We start from the raw sequence: 18,611 nt of genomic DNA on the forward strand, positions 1-18,611 counted from the left end.
ATGCCGGCTGGGATATCCCTAGTCATCTGACTCACTAGCCCCTTCCACCAAAAGGAGCTACCACAGGGCTGGCAGGTAACGTTTCTATAAATGAGGCTCCGAAAAACTAGACCTACATATTGTTCTCAAAAATTGAGAAACACAGCTTTTAATGATTATTTCTCTCTGTGTCAGTCTTTTAAAAAGAACCTAGAACCAGAAAAAAATAAACTAAATTACTGAAAAACTGAAGGCATAAATTCACATTTGGATGTTCAAAATTCATGTTTGTTAGATTATCTTCTCCTGTTTCTATGTCCTCCTCTCCATCATCACTTTATATCTTGTAATCTGGATTAGTGTCACTGTTGTCCAACACTTCATTAATCATTTCATCAGGCTGAGTGGCTCAGACGGTGGAGGTGATGGCCTTTTAACCCCAACTTGGCAGTTTTGATCCTGCCTCAGTACAGTGGTATTTGAAAATGCTCAAATATGTCAGCCTCGTGTTGGTAGATTTACTGGCACATAAAGGAACTCCTGTGGGACAAAACTGTGGCACCTTGGCATCTACAAAAACCTTCAAACAGTAGTTAGTGTGATGTGAAAACAATATTATTATTATTATTAATAATTTCTTCCAAATCAATTGCGAAGTTTGTTTGGTCTGCTCTCAGACTCGTTGAGAATAACCTGTTTGTGTTTCCACATTCTCAGCATGTTCTGATTGTTGTGATGGACCTGGTCGTGGCTCCTTATTCTTTGTATTAATAACAAAGCATTGTTAGTAATAATATTATATTAAACCGTAATAAACTCAATTACAAAAAACATTGATTAACACGACTCATGAACAATAGTCGCATAACTGGAATCATACATCTGCAAGGCAGCGCAGCGATGTTACCGTGCTCTTACCAAAGATCGAACAGAGTAAACAGTGCATTACTTTTACTGCATGGGGCCAACACTATAACTGTAAGGTATACAAAGTGACAAAGAAGTAGGACCCCAGAACAAAGTTCCAGCATATTGTGACCATGAAGGCCAGGAGTGTGGGGGTTTAACAGAAGCTACAATGCTGACAAGAGGTGACATTGTGAGCTGACCAGTAACGAGCAAGAATATAGCACTAACACATTGTTGAGGCTTGCTATGAGGAAGCTCTTAAAGAGCTATAAGCTATTTAACAAGAATGCATCCAGAATGATCTGGAACGTCTAGAACCTTTTGCGAACTTGTATAAAGTGCTCAGCTGGTGCACATCAATTAGTCTTGAGTGAGTCAGTGATGCATCAATCGCGAGTGAATTATGAGATGGTCACGAATTCTGCACGTTACGAGTTCTTTCATTTCCCATCCTTGCGTCATGAATCACGATGGTCTTGATTACACGGTGTGCAACGAGCTGTGAAGTGAACTATTCTGGAACTACACTGTGCTGTGAGAAACAATGCTGAAGAACAGAAGTTTAATACACCAGTGTGCAGTTTGATCGCCTAAGTGAGTGAGTAAAGAGGTGAATTGAAAAACTGAAACGCGAGTGAACTTGCTGGAAGCTACAATTCTGGAGGGAGATGACAATCCTGGCAGAACAGCTACAATCTGGGTGGGTCTGCAGCAAGAAAACCAACAATGCTGGTGAATTGTTGTCTCTCACAATAAGGAAGCTCCTAAAAGAATCTGGAGGTCGGTCGGTAAAACATGCTACTTCCCTTTATAGTAATTTCAGTTTTAAGGGCTCTGATAACCTGCCTCAGCTGGTAGCAGAAACAGGATTAAATTGGTAGTGTGTTTTAGTACAAGCAATATTCCAGAATAATTGAATTGATGGAGTCTGGTTTCCAAGCACTCATTCTATGAGTGCTTGGAAGCTCTGTGCAATGGAGCAAGAACTTAAAGCTAGTCAGGACATCTGAGTTGTTAGAGCTGGGGCAGCAGAAGGATAGGATTGCACTACATGACATTTACAATATTGCACAGATCCTACAGGAAGTCTACTCAGGAGAGTGACCAGCTTGGAAGGACTTCAGCGAGTGTAGCTCAAAGTATAAAGCATACTGGACTCACTGGAAGTCCTTAAAGGTCAACTGTGGTCTTGTAAGTTGGCCAATGGCAAAAGGATGGCTGCCCAGCTGATAATTTCTGGGGTCAAAAGGATGTAAATAGGGGATGCTCTACAATGAGGCACCGTGACATGCCATGCCATCTTGGGGTCAATAAGACCTTGGATCGGTTCTTCCAATGCTATTACTGGGTGCACCTCAGAACGGACATAATGATTGTGACAAATGGATGACATATGTGCCAAGAGCTATTAAAGAAACTATTCAAAAGTTGACTTCACTCATGAAGGGAATGTATATTGTTCCTGAAACATGTATGATAGAATAAATAATTTCAGTCATTAAAAGTGTATTGACAAGATGGACCCAACATAAACTATTTTAAGTGGTTTCTTTAATAGATTTAGACAAGTCAATACAGGAATCAACATGTGTCATGAGTCAAGGCCCTCGTATCTGGAGTAAGGGTGAGATGGAACAGTACATTATTGGAGCACCCTTTGAAAGAATAGCCATCAGCATTGCAGATCAGAGCCAAATCAGAAGCTGGAAATTGCTACCTGCTTTTAGCTATGGATTATTTCACCAAGTGGCCTGGCTCTATGCCATCTCCAATCAGGAAGTATTAACAGTAGCCATGAGGTTAGGGATGCGTAGCTGTGAGCTTGCGTTTGGGAGATGGCGAGTTCGAATCCCACTATCAGTAGCCCTGAAGATGTTTTATTGTGGTTTCCCATTTTTGCACCAGGCAAATGCACAGATTTTACCTTATTTAAGACCAAAGCTGCTACCTTCCCAGCCCTTTCCCATCCTTGCATCACTGAAAACCTTTGATGTGTTAGTGCAACATTAAACCACTAGGAAAAAACTGTCAGTAGACCTCGGGGTGCCTGGCACGCATCTTCACGTCCCGAAGTGTTCACAGAACCAATCGGCAACAATTTGGGTGTGATGGGCAATCTTCGTGATATTGTTCTGCTGCAGGTACAAGCCTTCTGCAGGATGCTTGGAGGCAAACAAATTGGTAGACATGATCTTGTAGGGAAAAATTGTATGCGATCAAATGACCTGAAATCTCATGCTTTACTCATCCTGTGCTCAACTGTTACTTATACAGTCAGTAAAATGTCTGATGACATAGCAGTGAACTGCCACACCAAGCAACTACATCCTCCAGGCTGACCACAGTATGATTTTGTCAAAACGGCAGCTGTCCCTAACTCAATTCCTCATTAGTGTATTATGTTCTAACCATCTCAGTTCAATTTTCTGTATTTTAACTAATAACTCTTCCCCCTTTATTTATTTCTGTATGTCTCCTCCTTTGTACCTTTCTCTCTTCTTTTCATTTTTTGTAACACTTCTCAGAATGATAATTTCTGCTTCCTGTATTTGATTTTATTTGTACCTGGCTATTTCTCAATGTTAATGTTATAATAGGTAAGTGATGTCCCCTTCATCACTTCTTTAGCATTCACTGATGTATCTTTGCTCCATATATATATATATATATATATATATATATATATATATATATTGTAATAAAATTCTATAAATTCTTGAAAGTGTAATTATTTTTGCATTTTAGAACACATCAACCATATCCGGAATGTAGCAGGAGTTGATCACATTGGAATTGGTGCTGACTATGATGGCGTAAGCAAGTAAGTTGCTGCATTATTTACTGTAATATTTCATTAAGTCCTGTTCGTAAGTAAACAAGAATAGTAGATATTAAAATATGTTTCCATCATCTTCGGTGTGGAAATTGATCAGGGGTGCAGCTTACAGTATTATAATACATTATCATTATCATCAATGAAGACAAAGTTTGAATAGACCCCTTTAACTTACAAAATCATGGATTGTGGGTCATTAAAGAAACTATATCATGCAATCTAGAACAAAGGATATGCCAGTAATGTAAAGTGGGATAAAAGTGATCAATTTTTATCAGCTATATATTATGCCAGAAGAACTGTTTTGCTCTCTTTATTTCTAAGTCCGATCAGAAATTATATTAATCCTAATATCCCTCTTTGGCACAAATTAATAACATTTTGAGTTTTTCATTTTTATACATCGTTTCTGAGATAAAGGGTTTTTTCTCTTCTCTTTAATGCAACTTGACATTGCTTACAAATTTGAGATAGTTTTAGACATCTGAAATGGCAAAATTATGTAAGTTACTAAAACTGCAACTAACGAACTAACATTATCTAAGTTGTATCAAGAAATGGGTCTAAGGGACAGACATTCTACTAAACTACTAAATAAACACTTAACTTTAAAGACGTTATCGTGACCTTTTGAGACTTGGAAACTTCAATAAAAACCCAAGATGAGTAGGAGTGTTTTCTTCCACTATTCTACTTTATTCCTTATTCCACATTTCAACAGATACTTTACAAGCTGCATTTCTTCTTACAATGTTAAAACTGGCTGCCATCCGATGGTGATGTTATACCACTCCTTTGAGGCATCATTTAGCGTTGTGTATGGCATGGTGTATTTCTTGAAGGCTGGTCAAATGCTGAACCTTCCATTCTGGACTTCTTTTTCCGTGTACATTGGATTGAATCTTTTCTTTATTTTTTTCTTATAATGCCATGACATGATTGGTTTAACCCTGCAAAATGCCTACAAAATGAAATGTTTACATTTTCACTCTTTTATCTCTCGGAAGAGCTTACTTTCAAATGTTAATTTGTGTAATATCAAAGTGATAGTCCTAATTATGTGCTAAGATCAAGAATAACTGTTAAATCACACTCATTCATAGCACACACTAAATTTCTTTCTAGACTTAAGTAATTCAAGTGGAATTATCCCAATAATAATGTTGCTGTTAGTTTGTGAATGGCCACTGGAGCTAGTTGTTGTTCCAGCATTACTGGTCTGGGAGCATGCACCACAAATGTACCAATGAGAGTTGTCTACAAATTTATGTTGTGCGGAACTGTGGAAAGTTTAAAAATTTGTGACGATATTCATTTGTCTATATTTTATCTCTAACTTTTATGTTATTAGTCTGAGTGCCATCTCTCGAAGGCTAAGTGAGGTACTTCCCAGTGTTCCATAGCACAGTTACTGTCGCCATCAAACAATATCAAAAACTGGTGGTTCATCAGTCATCATTGATCTGCATTAAGGGATGATGTCCAGGTGGCAGATTCCCTATCAGTTATTTACCTAGAATTTTCTTAAGTGATTTTAAAGAACTTGCAATCTTATCGAATACTTCCCTTGATATATTATTCCAAACACTAATACCTCTTTCTATAAATAAATATTTGCCCAAATTTGTCCTCACTAATTATAAATTTAACTTCATATTGTCCCCTTTCCGGGTATGCTCAATCAGGTAGGCACAAAGTACCTTGGATGTGGTACATATGTGAGGCCGATTTTGCTATCTTAGGATATTTAAGAAAATTTATAAAACCATGGGGATATGTTGCTTGCTTGCTTGCTTGCTTGCTTGCTTGCTTGCTTTACAGTTTATGTAGGTCCTTAGCCTCCTTAATCACCTACGTCCATTCGTCCTGGTCCTCAGCTTTCCTTTTCCAGCATTTAACTCCCATCTTTCTAAGGTCATCCTCAACATCATCAGTCCATCTCTTTGTGGACCTTCCTCTCCTCCTTCTTCCTTCCAATTTTCCTACAAAGACTTTTTTGACAGTACTGGTTTCTGCCGTTCTGTGAACATGACCAGCCCGCCTAAAACTTCCCTGCTTAATTTTAACAACAATATCTGGCTGGCTGAACAATCCTTGTGCAGCTCTGCATTTGTCTCCATCCATCCTGATTTCTAACTGCTCCAAATATCTTTAATATCTTTCTCAGCATCTTCCTTTCCCACCGTAACAGCCTCTGTTCTTTTCTAGTAGTCATCACCCAGCATTCTGAGCCATACATCACTATAGGTCTTAGTACTGTTGTGTATATTATAATTTTCGTATTCCTGGATTTAAACATATTTTGCAAGGCATAAAAGCATCGGTTTCCCACTTGTTATGCTTTCCTGTATTTCAACTGAGGTTTTATTTCCTGCAGTTATTATTGAGCCTAGATATTTGAAAGTTGTAACTCTTTGATATTCCTTCCCATGTATTCTCACTATGGTCCTTCCTCTTGCTCCCTCTGTATCTCCCATCTTCATATACTTTGTTTTATATATATTTACTTCTAGCCCTAAGTCCCGTGCTTTCTCTTCTGAATGTAGGTTTTTGTGGCTCATTGTATGAATGTAAATGGTTAAATGAATACTGGATTAAAGCCATTATTATTATTATTATTATTATTATTATTATTATTATTATTATTATTATTATTATTATTATTATTATTATTATTAAATAAATAAATATAGTGGCTTTAATCCAGTATATATCGACTATATCGATATCGCGAAGGCCTTCGATACCGTGGATCACATGCTTCTTGCACACAAACTTTCTGAACAGTTTAACATGCATGGGAGACCCCTAGCTCTAATTAATAGCTTTCTGAGCGAAAGACTACAGCGCGTTGTCCTTGATGGATGCAGTTGTTCTCTCACCACCAACCTCTCTGGTGTTCCGCAGGGTACTGTCCTAGGTCCACTTCTTTTTGCCCTGTTTATTGATGACCTTATCAATACTGTTTCCCACCATTCATGAGAAATACTTCTCTTTGCTAATGATTGTAAAATCTTCAAGCAGATCAATTCTCCTACAGATACAATCCAATTGCAAAATGCACTTGATTCACTGTCAGGTTGGTGTACTACATGGCGTCATAAACCTCATCCCTCCAAGTGTTCCACCATTTCGTTCACACTTCGTAAATCCCCTGTTCTACAAGAATATCACCTACTGAACCAACCGATTGCTCTTGTTGACAATCAAAAAGACTTAGGAGTGCATTTTGACAGTAAATTGTTGTTTGTCTTGCACATAAACAGGGTTACCTCATGTGCTATGTCACTCCTTGGTTTACTGTACAGGTTTTCTGACATCACAGATGTAAATGCCCTCAGAGCATTCTAAGTTTCCTGTATCTTACCTATTGTTGAATATGCCTCTCCAGTCTGGTCCATTTCTGCTTCTTCAAACCTCAGCCACCTTGACCGTCTACAATCCTTTTTCTGTGCTATCGTCAGAGTCAGAGTCCCTGCATGTCGCAACCTAAGCACTATCCAAGTGCTTGGGAAACTGAACCTCAAGACTCTTTCTGCTCGGAGGAAAGTAGCCGACCTAAAGCTGCTATACAAAGCAACTAATGGTCTGTTTAGGTCTCCAGATTTAGCTTCCTTATTCCCGCTCCACGTCCCATCCCGTAATACCAGAATGAAGACCCTATTCCATATTCCTTACTCCTGTCTTTCTCTCACCCAAAGGTCCCTTTCTGTATGTATTCAAGCAATGTTTAATACATTATCTATCAACAACAGCCTAGATCTCTTCGTAACGTTTCCTTCCTTCTGTCATGATATTTCTAATATAACTTAATTTTCCTTCTTGTTCTTTCCCGTTCTGCTCCTGTATTTACTGTAAATGTATTTTTCTTTGTTGATATCGTTGTTTATGTAAATATGTATTATGTAGGATTGTACAGTTTTTATTGTGTATATTTGTGTCCTTTGTAAATATTTATATATCCTTAATTTTAGATTCATATCGATTGTACATAGCTCGGATTGTTGTAATTCGGCGTTTTGCTGATGCTGATCCTGAATAAATAAATAAATAAATAAATAAATAAATAAATAAATAAATAAATAAATAAATAAATAAATAAATAAATAAATAATTTATGATTTATCTACAGTAAAACAATCTTCAAAAACTCTTTCATTCCATGCAACAATTGCCACATCATCAGCATATGCTATCACTTGTACTAATCTGTTCAGGATGGGTTTTTCCAGGTCTAAGTTGAATAGGAGTGTGGAGAGAACATCCCCCTGTCTCAGCCCCTTTTCAACTAAAATGCCTCCGACAGATCCTGTTCCACTCTCACCTTGCATACTGTTGTTTTCAAGGTCATTTCTACCAACCGAACCAATTTCCTCAGGATTCCAAACTCTCTCATACTTTTACAAATTTTGCCTCTTATCTAGACTGTCATATGTCTGTTTAAAATCAACATACAGCTGGTGCAGCTGCTTGTCATACTCATAAAACTTCTCCAGTAATAGTCACAATATAAAAATCTGATCCAGTATAGAGCGTTTTTTTCTTTCTAAAACCTGCTTGGTACTCCCCTAGTATCCTTTCCATCCATAGATCCAGTCTTGAGGCTAATATCTTACTGAAAACCTTGTAAGTTCCATCCAACAAAGTAATCCCTTGGTCATTTTCACATACTGCCTTATCTCCTTTCTTATGTATTGGACATACAACCTGTGACAATAAAGTTCGGTAATGGTTAGAGGTGCGCGGTTGTGAGCTTGCATCTGGGAGATAGTGGGTTTGAATCCCACTGTCAGCAGCCCTGAAGATGTTTTTCAGTGGTTTCCCATTTTCAAACCAGGCAAATGCTGGGGCTGTACCTTAATTAAGGCCACGGCCACTTCCTTCCAACTCCTAGGCTTTTCCTTTCTCATCGTCGCCATAAGACCTATCTGTGTCGGTGTGACGTAAAGCCACTAGCAAAGAAAAGTTCAGTGAATAGTCCTGTACTGTCAACATAGATGAACAATACACAACAGTGACCTTACTGTACTTCGAAATAGTCCCCTCGCATAACTATGCACTGCTGAGATTGGCGATACATATCCTGGAAACTTTGCAAGAAGGCTTTCCTTGGGATGGTGTTCAAAAGCCTCGTCATGTTTCGTTGGATGTCAGGAATATCGTCAAATCTCTTTCCTTTCAAAGCGAGTTTGAGTCGTGGGAATAGGAAGAAGTCTGGAGGATTGAGATCTGGTGAGTATGGGGGATGTTCAAGTTGCACCAACCCCCTTTTTTGCCACAAACTGTTTGAAGATATTGGCTGTGTGTGGGCGAGCGTTGTCATGGACAAGAAAAACCATGATCCTTGTTGTGCGTACTGGGGTCGTAACCTGCATAGACATTTCATAAAATGGGTCAAAATTTAAATATACCGTGCAGCTTTCAACGTCGTTCACTCAGGTAGAAATTCCTTGTGGATAATGCCTTGACTATTGAAAAAAGGTGATGAGCATCGTTTTGATGCAGAACTTTTCGGGTCTGACCTTTTTCCGACGAGGGGATCCTGGAGAATGCCATTCTATGCTTTGCCGTTTTGTCAGGGACATACCTGAGACACCAGGTTTCATCCTTAGTGACAATACAGTTCAATAAATTTGGTGTCGCATCCGCAGTTTCGACAAAATCCTGTGAAGCCTCTAAACGTGCCTGCTTCTGATCGTCAGTCAAGTGATGTGGCACAAGACGAGAACACGTTTTCCTCCTTCCTAACTTCTGGGTAACGATTTGTCACACAGATTCACGGTTAATGTCCTCACCTTCTCAATGTTTTCGTCACTGATGGTGGTCACTGGTCTTCTGCTACGGGGGTTGTCAGTAACACTTTCCCGGCCTCCTCGAAAATGGGCGAACCACTCATACATGCACTTCAAGGACAGTGCTTGATCTTCATAAACACATATCAGCATCACATGGGTTTCTTTCGGTGTCTTGCCAAGCTTAAAACAAAACTTTACATTGATCTTTTGGTCATTCATGTTCCTGTTTGCAGTTCAGAACCAATGCACTAAACATGCACTGTGTCAAACAGGTCTTATACGGTACACACACGATGCTCAACTGAACAGTCTTGGGAGCAGGTGGTCAAAACCTGCTGCTGTGCAGGTGCAGTATTGTGTGTCACCAGTGTTGTCAGATCGACCATTCTGACTTAATTCACCAAACATTATTGTCACAGATTGTAGTATGCCCACTGTCCAATCCCTGGGCATTTCCTCCTTCATCCAAACCTCCTTTATCAACTCATGAACAGCCTTCTCTACTCCTTCTCCCCCATATCTCAACAGTTTTGGCTGCATCCCATCTTCACCCAGGGTTTGTTGTTCTTTAATGCTTTAATTGCTATCCTGACCTCTTCTAAATCTGACTACTCTATTAACTCTTCATTCGATTCTCTTTCTTCCCCATCATCACTGATGTTTTCCTCTTCTCTATCATCCTCATTATTTCCATTGAGTACCTTGTAAAATTACTCCTGCCATCTTTCATGCACTTTGCTTTTACATGTAAATACTCTCACATTTTGTCACCGATGAGGTTTCTATCCTCGTCCTTAAAGAAAACAGCTCTTGGTTGAAATCCTCTCTTAAGATCTTTTGTCTCTCATAAAACTTTCATAACTCATTTCTATCCTTCATTTCATCCAGTTCTTTGATTCCCTTTCTCTCAAAAGCTCCTTTTTTGGATCTACATATATTATCGGCTCTTCTCCACTTCTCCCTGTATTCTTCCACTGTTTGCCTTGTCCTCCTTTGAAGCATTCTTTTCCTAGCTTCATTCCTCTCTTGAATTAGTGTTAAGCATTCTTCATCAAACAGTTCTGCTCTCTTTACATGTTCCTTCTTTCCCAAAGTATCATCTGCAACTTCACTGATAGTTGTTCTCAGTACCTCCCACTTACTTTCCACTTCTCCTTTCTCCCATAATTCCTTTTTTATTTCTGAAGATTCTGGTATTTTCTTCTTGTATTTCTCTTGCAGTTCCTCATTTTAAGATCCTTTACATTATGCTTTGTCTTTCTTCTTACTTTTCCTTGCCAACTCTATTTTTTGTCTGTATTTTATTCTTACAAGATAATGGTATGAATCAGCATCAGCACCTCTACAACTCTAATATCCATGATGTCTAATGCATGCCACCTGTCTATGATAACATGGTCTATTTGATTTCTTGTTACTCCATCTGGTGATATCCATGTCTCCTTCTTTATGTTTTTGATTATCATCTGTTTCCCACTCAAAAAATCAATCAGCCTCAAACCATTATTATTACTGACTTAGTGCAAGCTTTCTTTCCCTACTATGTGTTTATACACCTCTTCTCCTCCAATCTTTAAATTTAGATCTCCAAGGATCATATTTACATCCTGTCTTTGAACTTTGTTAATTTCTTCCTCCAATTTGGTGTAAAATGCATCTTTTTCCTCCTCTTCTGCCTCCTCCATAGGAGTATACACACAAAACATTGTAACATTGAGAATTTTGCCTGAAGTCTCAAAGAGCACATCCTATCGTTGAATGCATTAAAGCTGATCGCGCTTTGCTTTAGAGACTTTGGTATGAGGAATCCTGTGCCATTAATGCCTTCTTCTCCTCCACTGTACATCAGCATATGTTGACCAGACATTATTATCCTTTGCCCCTTCCATCTAAGTTCCTGCAATGCTTCTCTCTTCACTCCATACTTATCCATCATTCCTTAATTCCTTCCATTTGCCTGGTCTCTTTAATGTTCTTACATTCCACGTTGCTACTATGATATAATTTTTACTTCTCTTAAGCCATTTTTCTTGCTGGGTCATCACCAAGTTACCCGCTTTTCCTGTAGTATGTCTTAAGGTATCCATAACATTTGTCTTTTTACGAGGTAGGGGAGTTGACCCTATGCGCAACCCCCTACCTGGAGGACCAGGGTATCACTCTTAGTCTGGATCATCACCTTAGACCTGTCCGGCTTGGGTGGCCTTACCAGCAGCATGTGCTTCCACTGGCGTAGCTCTAAGGATCATTTGAACACACAAGCCTCCAAACACCCGGCAAAATGTATTTTGCCTTTCACATTTTGCCTTTGTCAAGGTGGTTGATACCTTCGGTAGGAGGCTCATGGCGTAGATGAAAGAAAAATATAAAACACTGGTGGACTTTATTACAGCAAACACAAAATCAATAATATTCTTCTCTTGGTAAATTTGATCAAAAAATTAACGAACTCTGAAATTTTCACTTTTTGTGGATTTTATACAAAATTGATTGGACAGAATTTGAGGTATCTCCTCATAGTTGTCCTCGTAGTAGTTAAAGAAAACTGAAATTCAACCAAAAATAGTTTTCATTACTTGAAATACTCCATTTTTAGAATAACTAATTAATGTTTCTAACCTTGATAAAACTAATGTCACCATGTGGTCAAATGGCATTCTTACAAGTTGCTTTACGTCACGCCGACACAGACAGGTCTTATGGCGGACAATGGGACAGGAAAGGGCTGGGAGTGGGAAGGAAGCGGCCATGGCCTTAATTAAGGTACAGCCCCAGCATTTGCCTGGTGTGAAAATAGGAAACCATGGAAAACCATCTTCAGGGCTGCTGACAGTGGAGTTCGAACCCACTATCTCCTTAATACTGGATACTGGTCGCACTTAAGCGACTGCAGCTATCAAGCTCAGTGAAATGGCGTTCTCTCACACATCAAATGTGAATAAATGAACTTCACAACCATATATCATATTTAATTGCCTTGGATTAAGTCAATATCTTTTGACAGTTTTCAAATTTTAACACCATTATCTTTAAGATAATTATAATGCTTTTCTATACACTATGTACACCAGTGACTGATTTAGGTATCAATCAAACACACTACTTCTTTTAACTAGCTATTTATAGTCTCGTATCTACATTGTAGTGGTTGAATTAATTTAGAAAAGAATTTATTAATCCACTAATTATTTAATTGATCATTCTCATGATTATATTTTCACTTTTATTTCCATTGTATGAACTCATCTTACTGTTTGATATACAAGTAAAAATTCTTATTTAATTCAAGAATTAGCTTCTTGAGATTCCACTTCAGTTTAATGGATGTTTAATCACCACTTTATTTCTCATTCTGATTTTTAGAGTTTAATTTAATCCTAAAATGTCTTACAACATTTTTATTAGTGTTATTAAGAAGAATCAACCCTAATGCATGATTATTAATCTAGATTATTAGTCTAGTTTAGAAACTTCTCATTCTACCACTGGATAAAGAACTTTACCTCCTTATAAATTATTACATTATTTCTATCACATGGTTTGATATTTCTTTGGTCATTCTTTACTTTCCCTAGACCAAAGTATGACTTATTTGGCTATGTCAAATTTAATTACTTGGAAAATAATTAATAACTTTATCACACTATTTTGGTTAAATAGGTCACACAATTCCTAGGTTTTCTATCAAAATGATCCTATGTTCAATCGTTCTGAACCTTCTACTATGGTAAACGTATGGAGTTCAGACAACCAATATGCACAAAACATCATGAAATGACATAGAAATATGATCACGCATTTTCACAAACTACACTACACATGCATGAACTACGCGACTTTTAAGTGCTTCCTTTTACGTAATTTATCTGTTGATTATTATCATCGTATTATTAGTCTTTATGGCCATTAAGTATAATAAATGATCCTACTTGATTTTCCTCTGCTCACTTTATACTAGTGAACTTTATGATTAAATGAAATAAGAAATCATTTAGCTGAGATCCTTCACCTATTTCAATAAACTCCTTCATGAATTATTAGGAAGAATTCTAATTTGACAATGCTATCAATTCTCAGGATTAACAATTAATCAATGTGTTAACAATTATTGTTGAGCCCCTATTTGAACAATTATTAAACCTAACAATTACAGTAACTCTTGCTCACGTGGCAGTACATATTCAAATCATTCTCATTGCTGCCTATATTTTGCCTTCAATTCATAAAGATGGATTACTACCATTCCGTATCTCCCAACAAAGAACATAGCATTTATGTTTATAGCAATTTTATTGGCTCAACAAACTACATTGAACTGTCTATTATTACTTCCACCTTAACATTATGATTATTATTAGTTTAGTTCATTTCCTACAATAGGATTAGATTAGAAAAGTACTGACTTAGGAAATCCTCTACTGAAGTATTTAGTTATTCTACAACACGTTGTCATATTTCAATATTCAAATATTCCATTAAATTTGAGAATTAGTAATTCGGCTTGAATTTATTATTAAAAGGGAATTATTATTCATCACTGATGTCCTAGTAGTTGGAGTGTACAGACCAGGAAAGGATAGTGCAGATGCTGATTCCAAATTATTCATTAAGATAATCAGCTATGTGGGAAACACTAAGGAAAGGAACGTGATTGTAGCGGGTGATCTCAATTTACCAAATGTCAATTGGGAAGGTAATGCGAATGACAGAAAGCAAGACCAACAAATGGCAAATAAGTTAATATGGGAAGGGCACCTGATTCAGAAAATGATGGGACCAACTAGAGGGAAGAATATAATGGATGTCGTGCTGGTTAAACCAAATGAGCTCTATAGAGAAACCGAAGTAATGGATGGTATTATTGATCACAAAGCTGTTTTTGTAGTAATTAAAAATAAACATGAAAGAAAGGAAGATATTGAAATTAGGGCTATTAGGCAACACCATATGGCTGATGAAACAGGCATGAGGGAGTTTTTAAAAAGTAACTATGATTGGTGGAAAACAGTAAATAAAAATGTAAACAGACTCTGGGATGGATTTAAAGCAATTGTTGAGGAATATGAAAATAGGTTTGTACCTTTAAATGTGGTAAGGAATAAACATCCACTATATTATAACAGAGAAAGTAAAGAGACTAAGAAGGAGGTATAGGTTGGAAAAAATAGAGTTCGAAATTACTATGGAAGTAAGGAGAAATTGAAGGAACTTACTAGGAAATTGAATCTAGCAAAGAAGTCAGCTAAGGATAACATGATGGCAAGCATAATTGGCAGTCATAAAAATTTTAGTGAAAAATGGAAGAGTATGTATAGATACTTTAAGGCAGAAACAGGTTCCAAGAAAGACATTCCAGGAATCATTAATGAACAAGGGGAATGTGTATGTGAGGATCTTCAAAAGGCAGAAGTGTTCAGTCAGCAGTATGTGAAGATTGTTGGTTACAAGGATAATGTCCAGAAAGAGAAGGTGACTAATATTAAAGAAGTATTAAAATTTACCTATGACAGCAATGACATTTACAGTAAGATACAAAAGTTGAAAACTAGAAAAGCAGCTGGAATTGATAAGGTATCGGGGAATATACTAAAGACAATGGGTTGGGATATAGTACCTATCTGAAGTACTTGTTTGATTATTGTTTGCATGAACGAACTTTACCAAATGAATGGAGAGTTGTTATAGTAGCCCCTGTGTATAAAGGAAAGGGTGATAGACATAAAGCTGAAAATTACAGGCCAGTCAGTTTGACATGCATTGCATGTAAGTTTTGCGAAAGCATTCTTTCTGATTATATAAGACATGTTTGCAAAATTAATAACTGGTTTGATAGAAGGTACTTTGCCGGGCTGAGTGGCTCAGACGGTTAAAGCGCTGGCCTTCTAACCCCAACTTGGCAGGTTCGATCCTGGCTCAGTCCGGTGGTATTTGAAGGTGCTCAAATACGACAGCCTCATGTCGGTAGTTTTACTGGCACGTAAGAGAACTCCTGCGGGACTAAATTCTGGCACCTCGGCGTCTCCGAAGACCATAAAAGTAGTTAGTGGGACGTAAAGCAAATAACATTATTAGAAGGTACTTTGGGTTTAGGAAAGGTTATTCCACTGAATCTCAACTTGTAGGATTCCAGAAAGATATAGCAGATATCCTGGATTCAGGAGGTCAATTGGACTGTATCGCGATTGACCTGTCTAAGGCATTTGATAGGGTCCCGGTAGATCATGGGAGACTACTGGCAAAAATGAGTGCAATTGGACTTGACAAAAGAGTGACTGAATGGGTGGCTGTGTTTCTAGAAAACAGAACTCAGAGAATCAGAGTAGGTGAAGCTTTATCTGTCCCTGTAATAATTAAGAGGGGAATTCCTCAAGGCAATATTATTGGACCTTTATGTTTTCTTATATACAGTATATCAATGATATGTGTAAAGAAGTGGAATAAGAAATAAGGCTTTTTGCAGATGATGATATTCTGTACAGAGTAATAAATAAGTTACAAGATCGTGAGCAACTGCAAAATGACCTTGATAATGTTGTGAGATGGACAGTAGACAATGGTATGATGATAAACGGGGATAAAAATCAGGTTGTGAGTTTCACAAATAGGAAAAGTCCTCTCAGTTTTAATTACTGTGTTGATGGTGTGAAAGTTCCCTATGGGGATCATTGTAAATACCTAGGTATTAATATAAGGAAGGGTTACTGTAGTCAAGTCCTAGTTCGTGAACCATGGGCAACAGCTGAGTGGCCTAGTAAGTGGTCCTGAGAGTAGGGATACCAGTTGCTATGGAATGGGAGTGGGCATCTCGGACATACTCTGAGTCATGGCCCGGCTTGTGATCAGGCGGCTAGGACTATACAATCCACCGGTGGTCCATAACCCATTAGAGGAGAGATCCTCACTTGGACTATGTGCAAGTAGGGTATCATCCTGCTTCATGAATTTACCATGCTCAGAACCTTTTAAGCAAGCCTCGTACCTGTGGGAGTAACGGAGTCCCACTCCCATTTGACAGGGGAGGGACTCCTTGGAAACAATTTGGCAAACGAAATGGAATTCGATGGGGAGCTATCAATATTAATGGGGCTTATAGAAGAAAGAAAGTAGAACTGGCTGAGTCAGCAAAGAGGATGCATCTGGATGTGCTAGGAGTAAGTGATATTTGGGCAAGGGGGATAACGAGGAAGAGATAGTAAATTATAAATTATAAAGTGTACTTGACGGGTGTTAGAAAGTGAAGGGCAGAGTATGGGGTAGGGCTGTTTATCAGGAATACCATTGCACGCAACATAGTTACTGTTAGGCGCGTAAATGAGCGAATGATTGTGGGTAAATTTGGCAGTTGGAGGAATTAGGACAAGAATTGTCTTAGTGTATTCACCATGTGAAGGTGCAGATGAGGATGAAGTTGACAAGTTTTATGAAACATTGAGTGACATTGTGGTCAGAGTCAGCAGCAAGGATAGAACAGTGCTAATGGGCGATTTCAATGCGAGAGTTGGAAATAGAACTGAAAGATACAAAAGGGGGGAAGATATGGAAGCTAATGGGAATGGGAAGCGTTTGCTGGATTTCTGTGCTAGTGTGGGTTTAGCAATTACAAATACATTCTTCAAGCATAAGGCTATTCACCGCTACACATGGGAAGCTAGGGGTACCAGATCCATAATAGATTATATCTTAACTGATTTTGAATTCAGGAAATCTGTTAGGAATGTACGAGTTTTCCAGGAATTTTTCGATCTGTAGTGAACTAAGTACCTCTAGGCCTAGGGTAGAGAAAGTGAAATCTGTCTGCAAACAAATAAGGGTAGAAAATCTCCAGGATGACGAAATTAGACAGAAGTATATGGATATGATTAGTGAGAAGTTTCGAACAGTAGACAGTAAGCAGGTTCAGGATATACAAAGAGAATGGGTGGCATACAGGGATGCTGTAGTAGAAACAGCAAGGGAATGCCTAGGAACAACTGTGTGTAAAGATGGGAAAAGGTGAACATCTTGGTGGAATGATGAATTGAGAGCAGCTTGTAAACATAAAATAAAGGCTTATCAGAAATGGCTCCAAACAAGAGCCAAAGCAGACAGGGATTTGTATGTAAATGAAAGAAACAGAGCGAAACAGATAGTTGTTGAATCCAAAAGGAAGTTGTGGGAAGACTTTGGTAATAACCTGAAGGGGCAAAGTCAAGCAGCAGGGAAACCTATCTGGAGAGTGAAAAAGAATCTTAGGAAGGGGGGAAAAAGAAAATGAACAATGTATTGAGTAATTCAGGTGAACTCATAATAGATCACAGGGAATCACTGGAGAGGTGGAGGGAATATTTTGAACATCTTCTCAACGTAAAAGGAAATCTTCCTGGTAGTGTTTCGAACAGCCAAGCTCACGGGGAGTAGAAAAATGATGTTGGTGAAATTACGCTTGAAGAAGTGGAAAGGATGGTAAATAAACTCCACTGTCATAAAGCAGCAGGAATACATGAAATTAGACCTGAAATTGTGAAGTATAGTGGGAAGGCAGGGATGAAATTGCTTCATAGAGTAGTAAGATTAGCATCGAGTGTTGGTAAGGTACCTTCAGATTGGACAAAAGCAGTAATTGCACCTATCTATTAGCAAGGGAACAGGAAGGATTGCAACAACTCTCGAGGTATCTTATTGATTAGTGTACCAGGGAAAGTATTCACTGAAATCTTGGAAGGGAGGGTACGATCAGTCATTGAGAGGAATTTGAATGAAAACCAGTGTGGTTTCAGACCACAGAGGGGTTGTCAGGATCAGATTTTCAGTATGCGCCAGGTAACTGAAAAATGCTACGAGAGGAATAGGCAGTTGGTGTTTATGTTTCGTACATCTAGAGAAGGCATATGACAGGGTACCGAGGGAAAAGATGTTTGCCATACTGGGGGACTATGGAATTAAAGGTAGATTATTAAAATCAATCAAAGGCATTTATGTTGACAATTGGGCTTCAGTAGAATGAGTTCATGTTTCAGGGTACTTACAGGGGTTAGGCAAGGCTGTAATCTTTCACCTTTGCTGTTCATAGTTTACATGGATCATCTGCTGAAAGGTATAAAATGACATGGAGG

General features: G+C 38.1%; 1 protein-coding gene across 1 annotated transcript in view; it reads left to right on the forward strand.

Annotated features, from left to right (window-relative positions):
- The window catches only part of LOC136876173 (dipeptidase 1), a 232,961-nt gene that overhangs the window by 190,398 nt on the left and 23,952 nt on the right, over positions 1–18,611 (forward strand). The window contains exon 10 of the mRNA XM_067149896.2: positions 3,634–3,709. Within this exon, the coding sequence (XP_067005997.1) occupies positions 3,634–3,709 (76 nt within the window). The remainder of the gene's footprint in view (positions 1–3,633; positions 3,710–18,611) is intronic.

Source organism: Anabrus simplex, chromosome 6 (assembly GCF_040414725.1).
Source record: "Anabrus simplex isolate iqAnaSimp1 chromosome 6, ASM4041472v1, whole genome shotgun sequence".
Taxonomy (NCBI): Eukaryota; Metazoa; Arthropoda; class Insecta; order Orthoptera; family Tettigoniidae; genus Anabrus; species Anabrus simplex.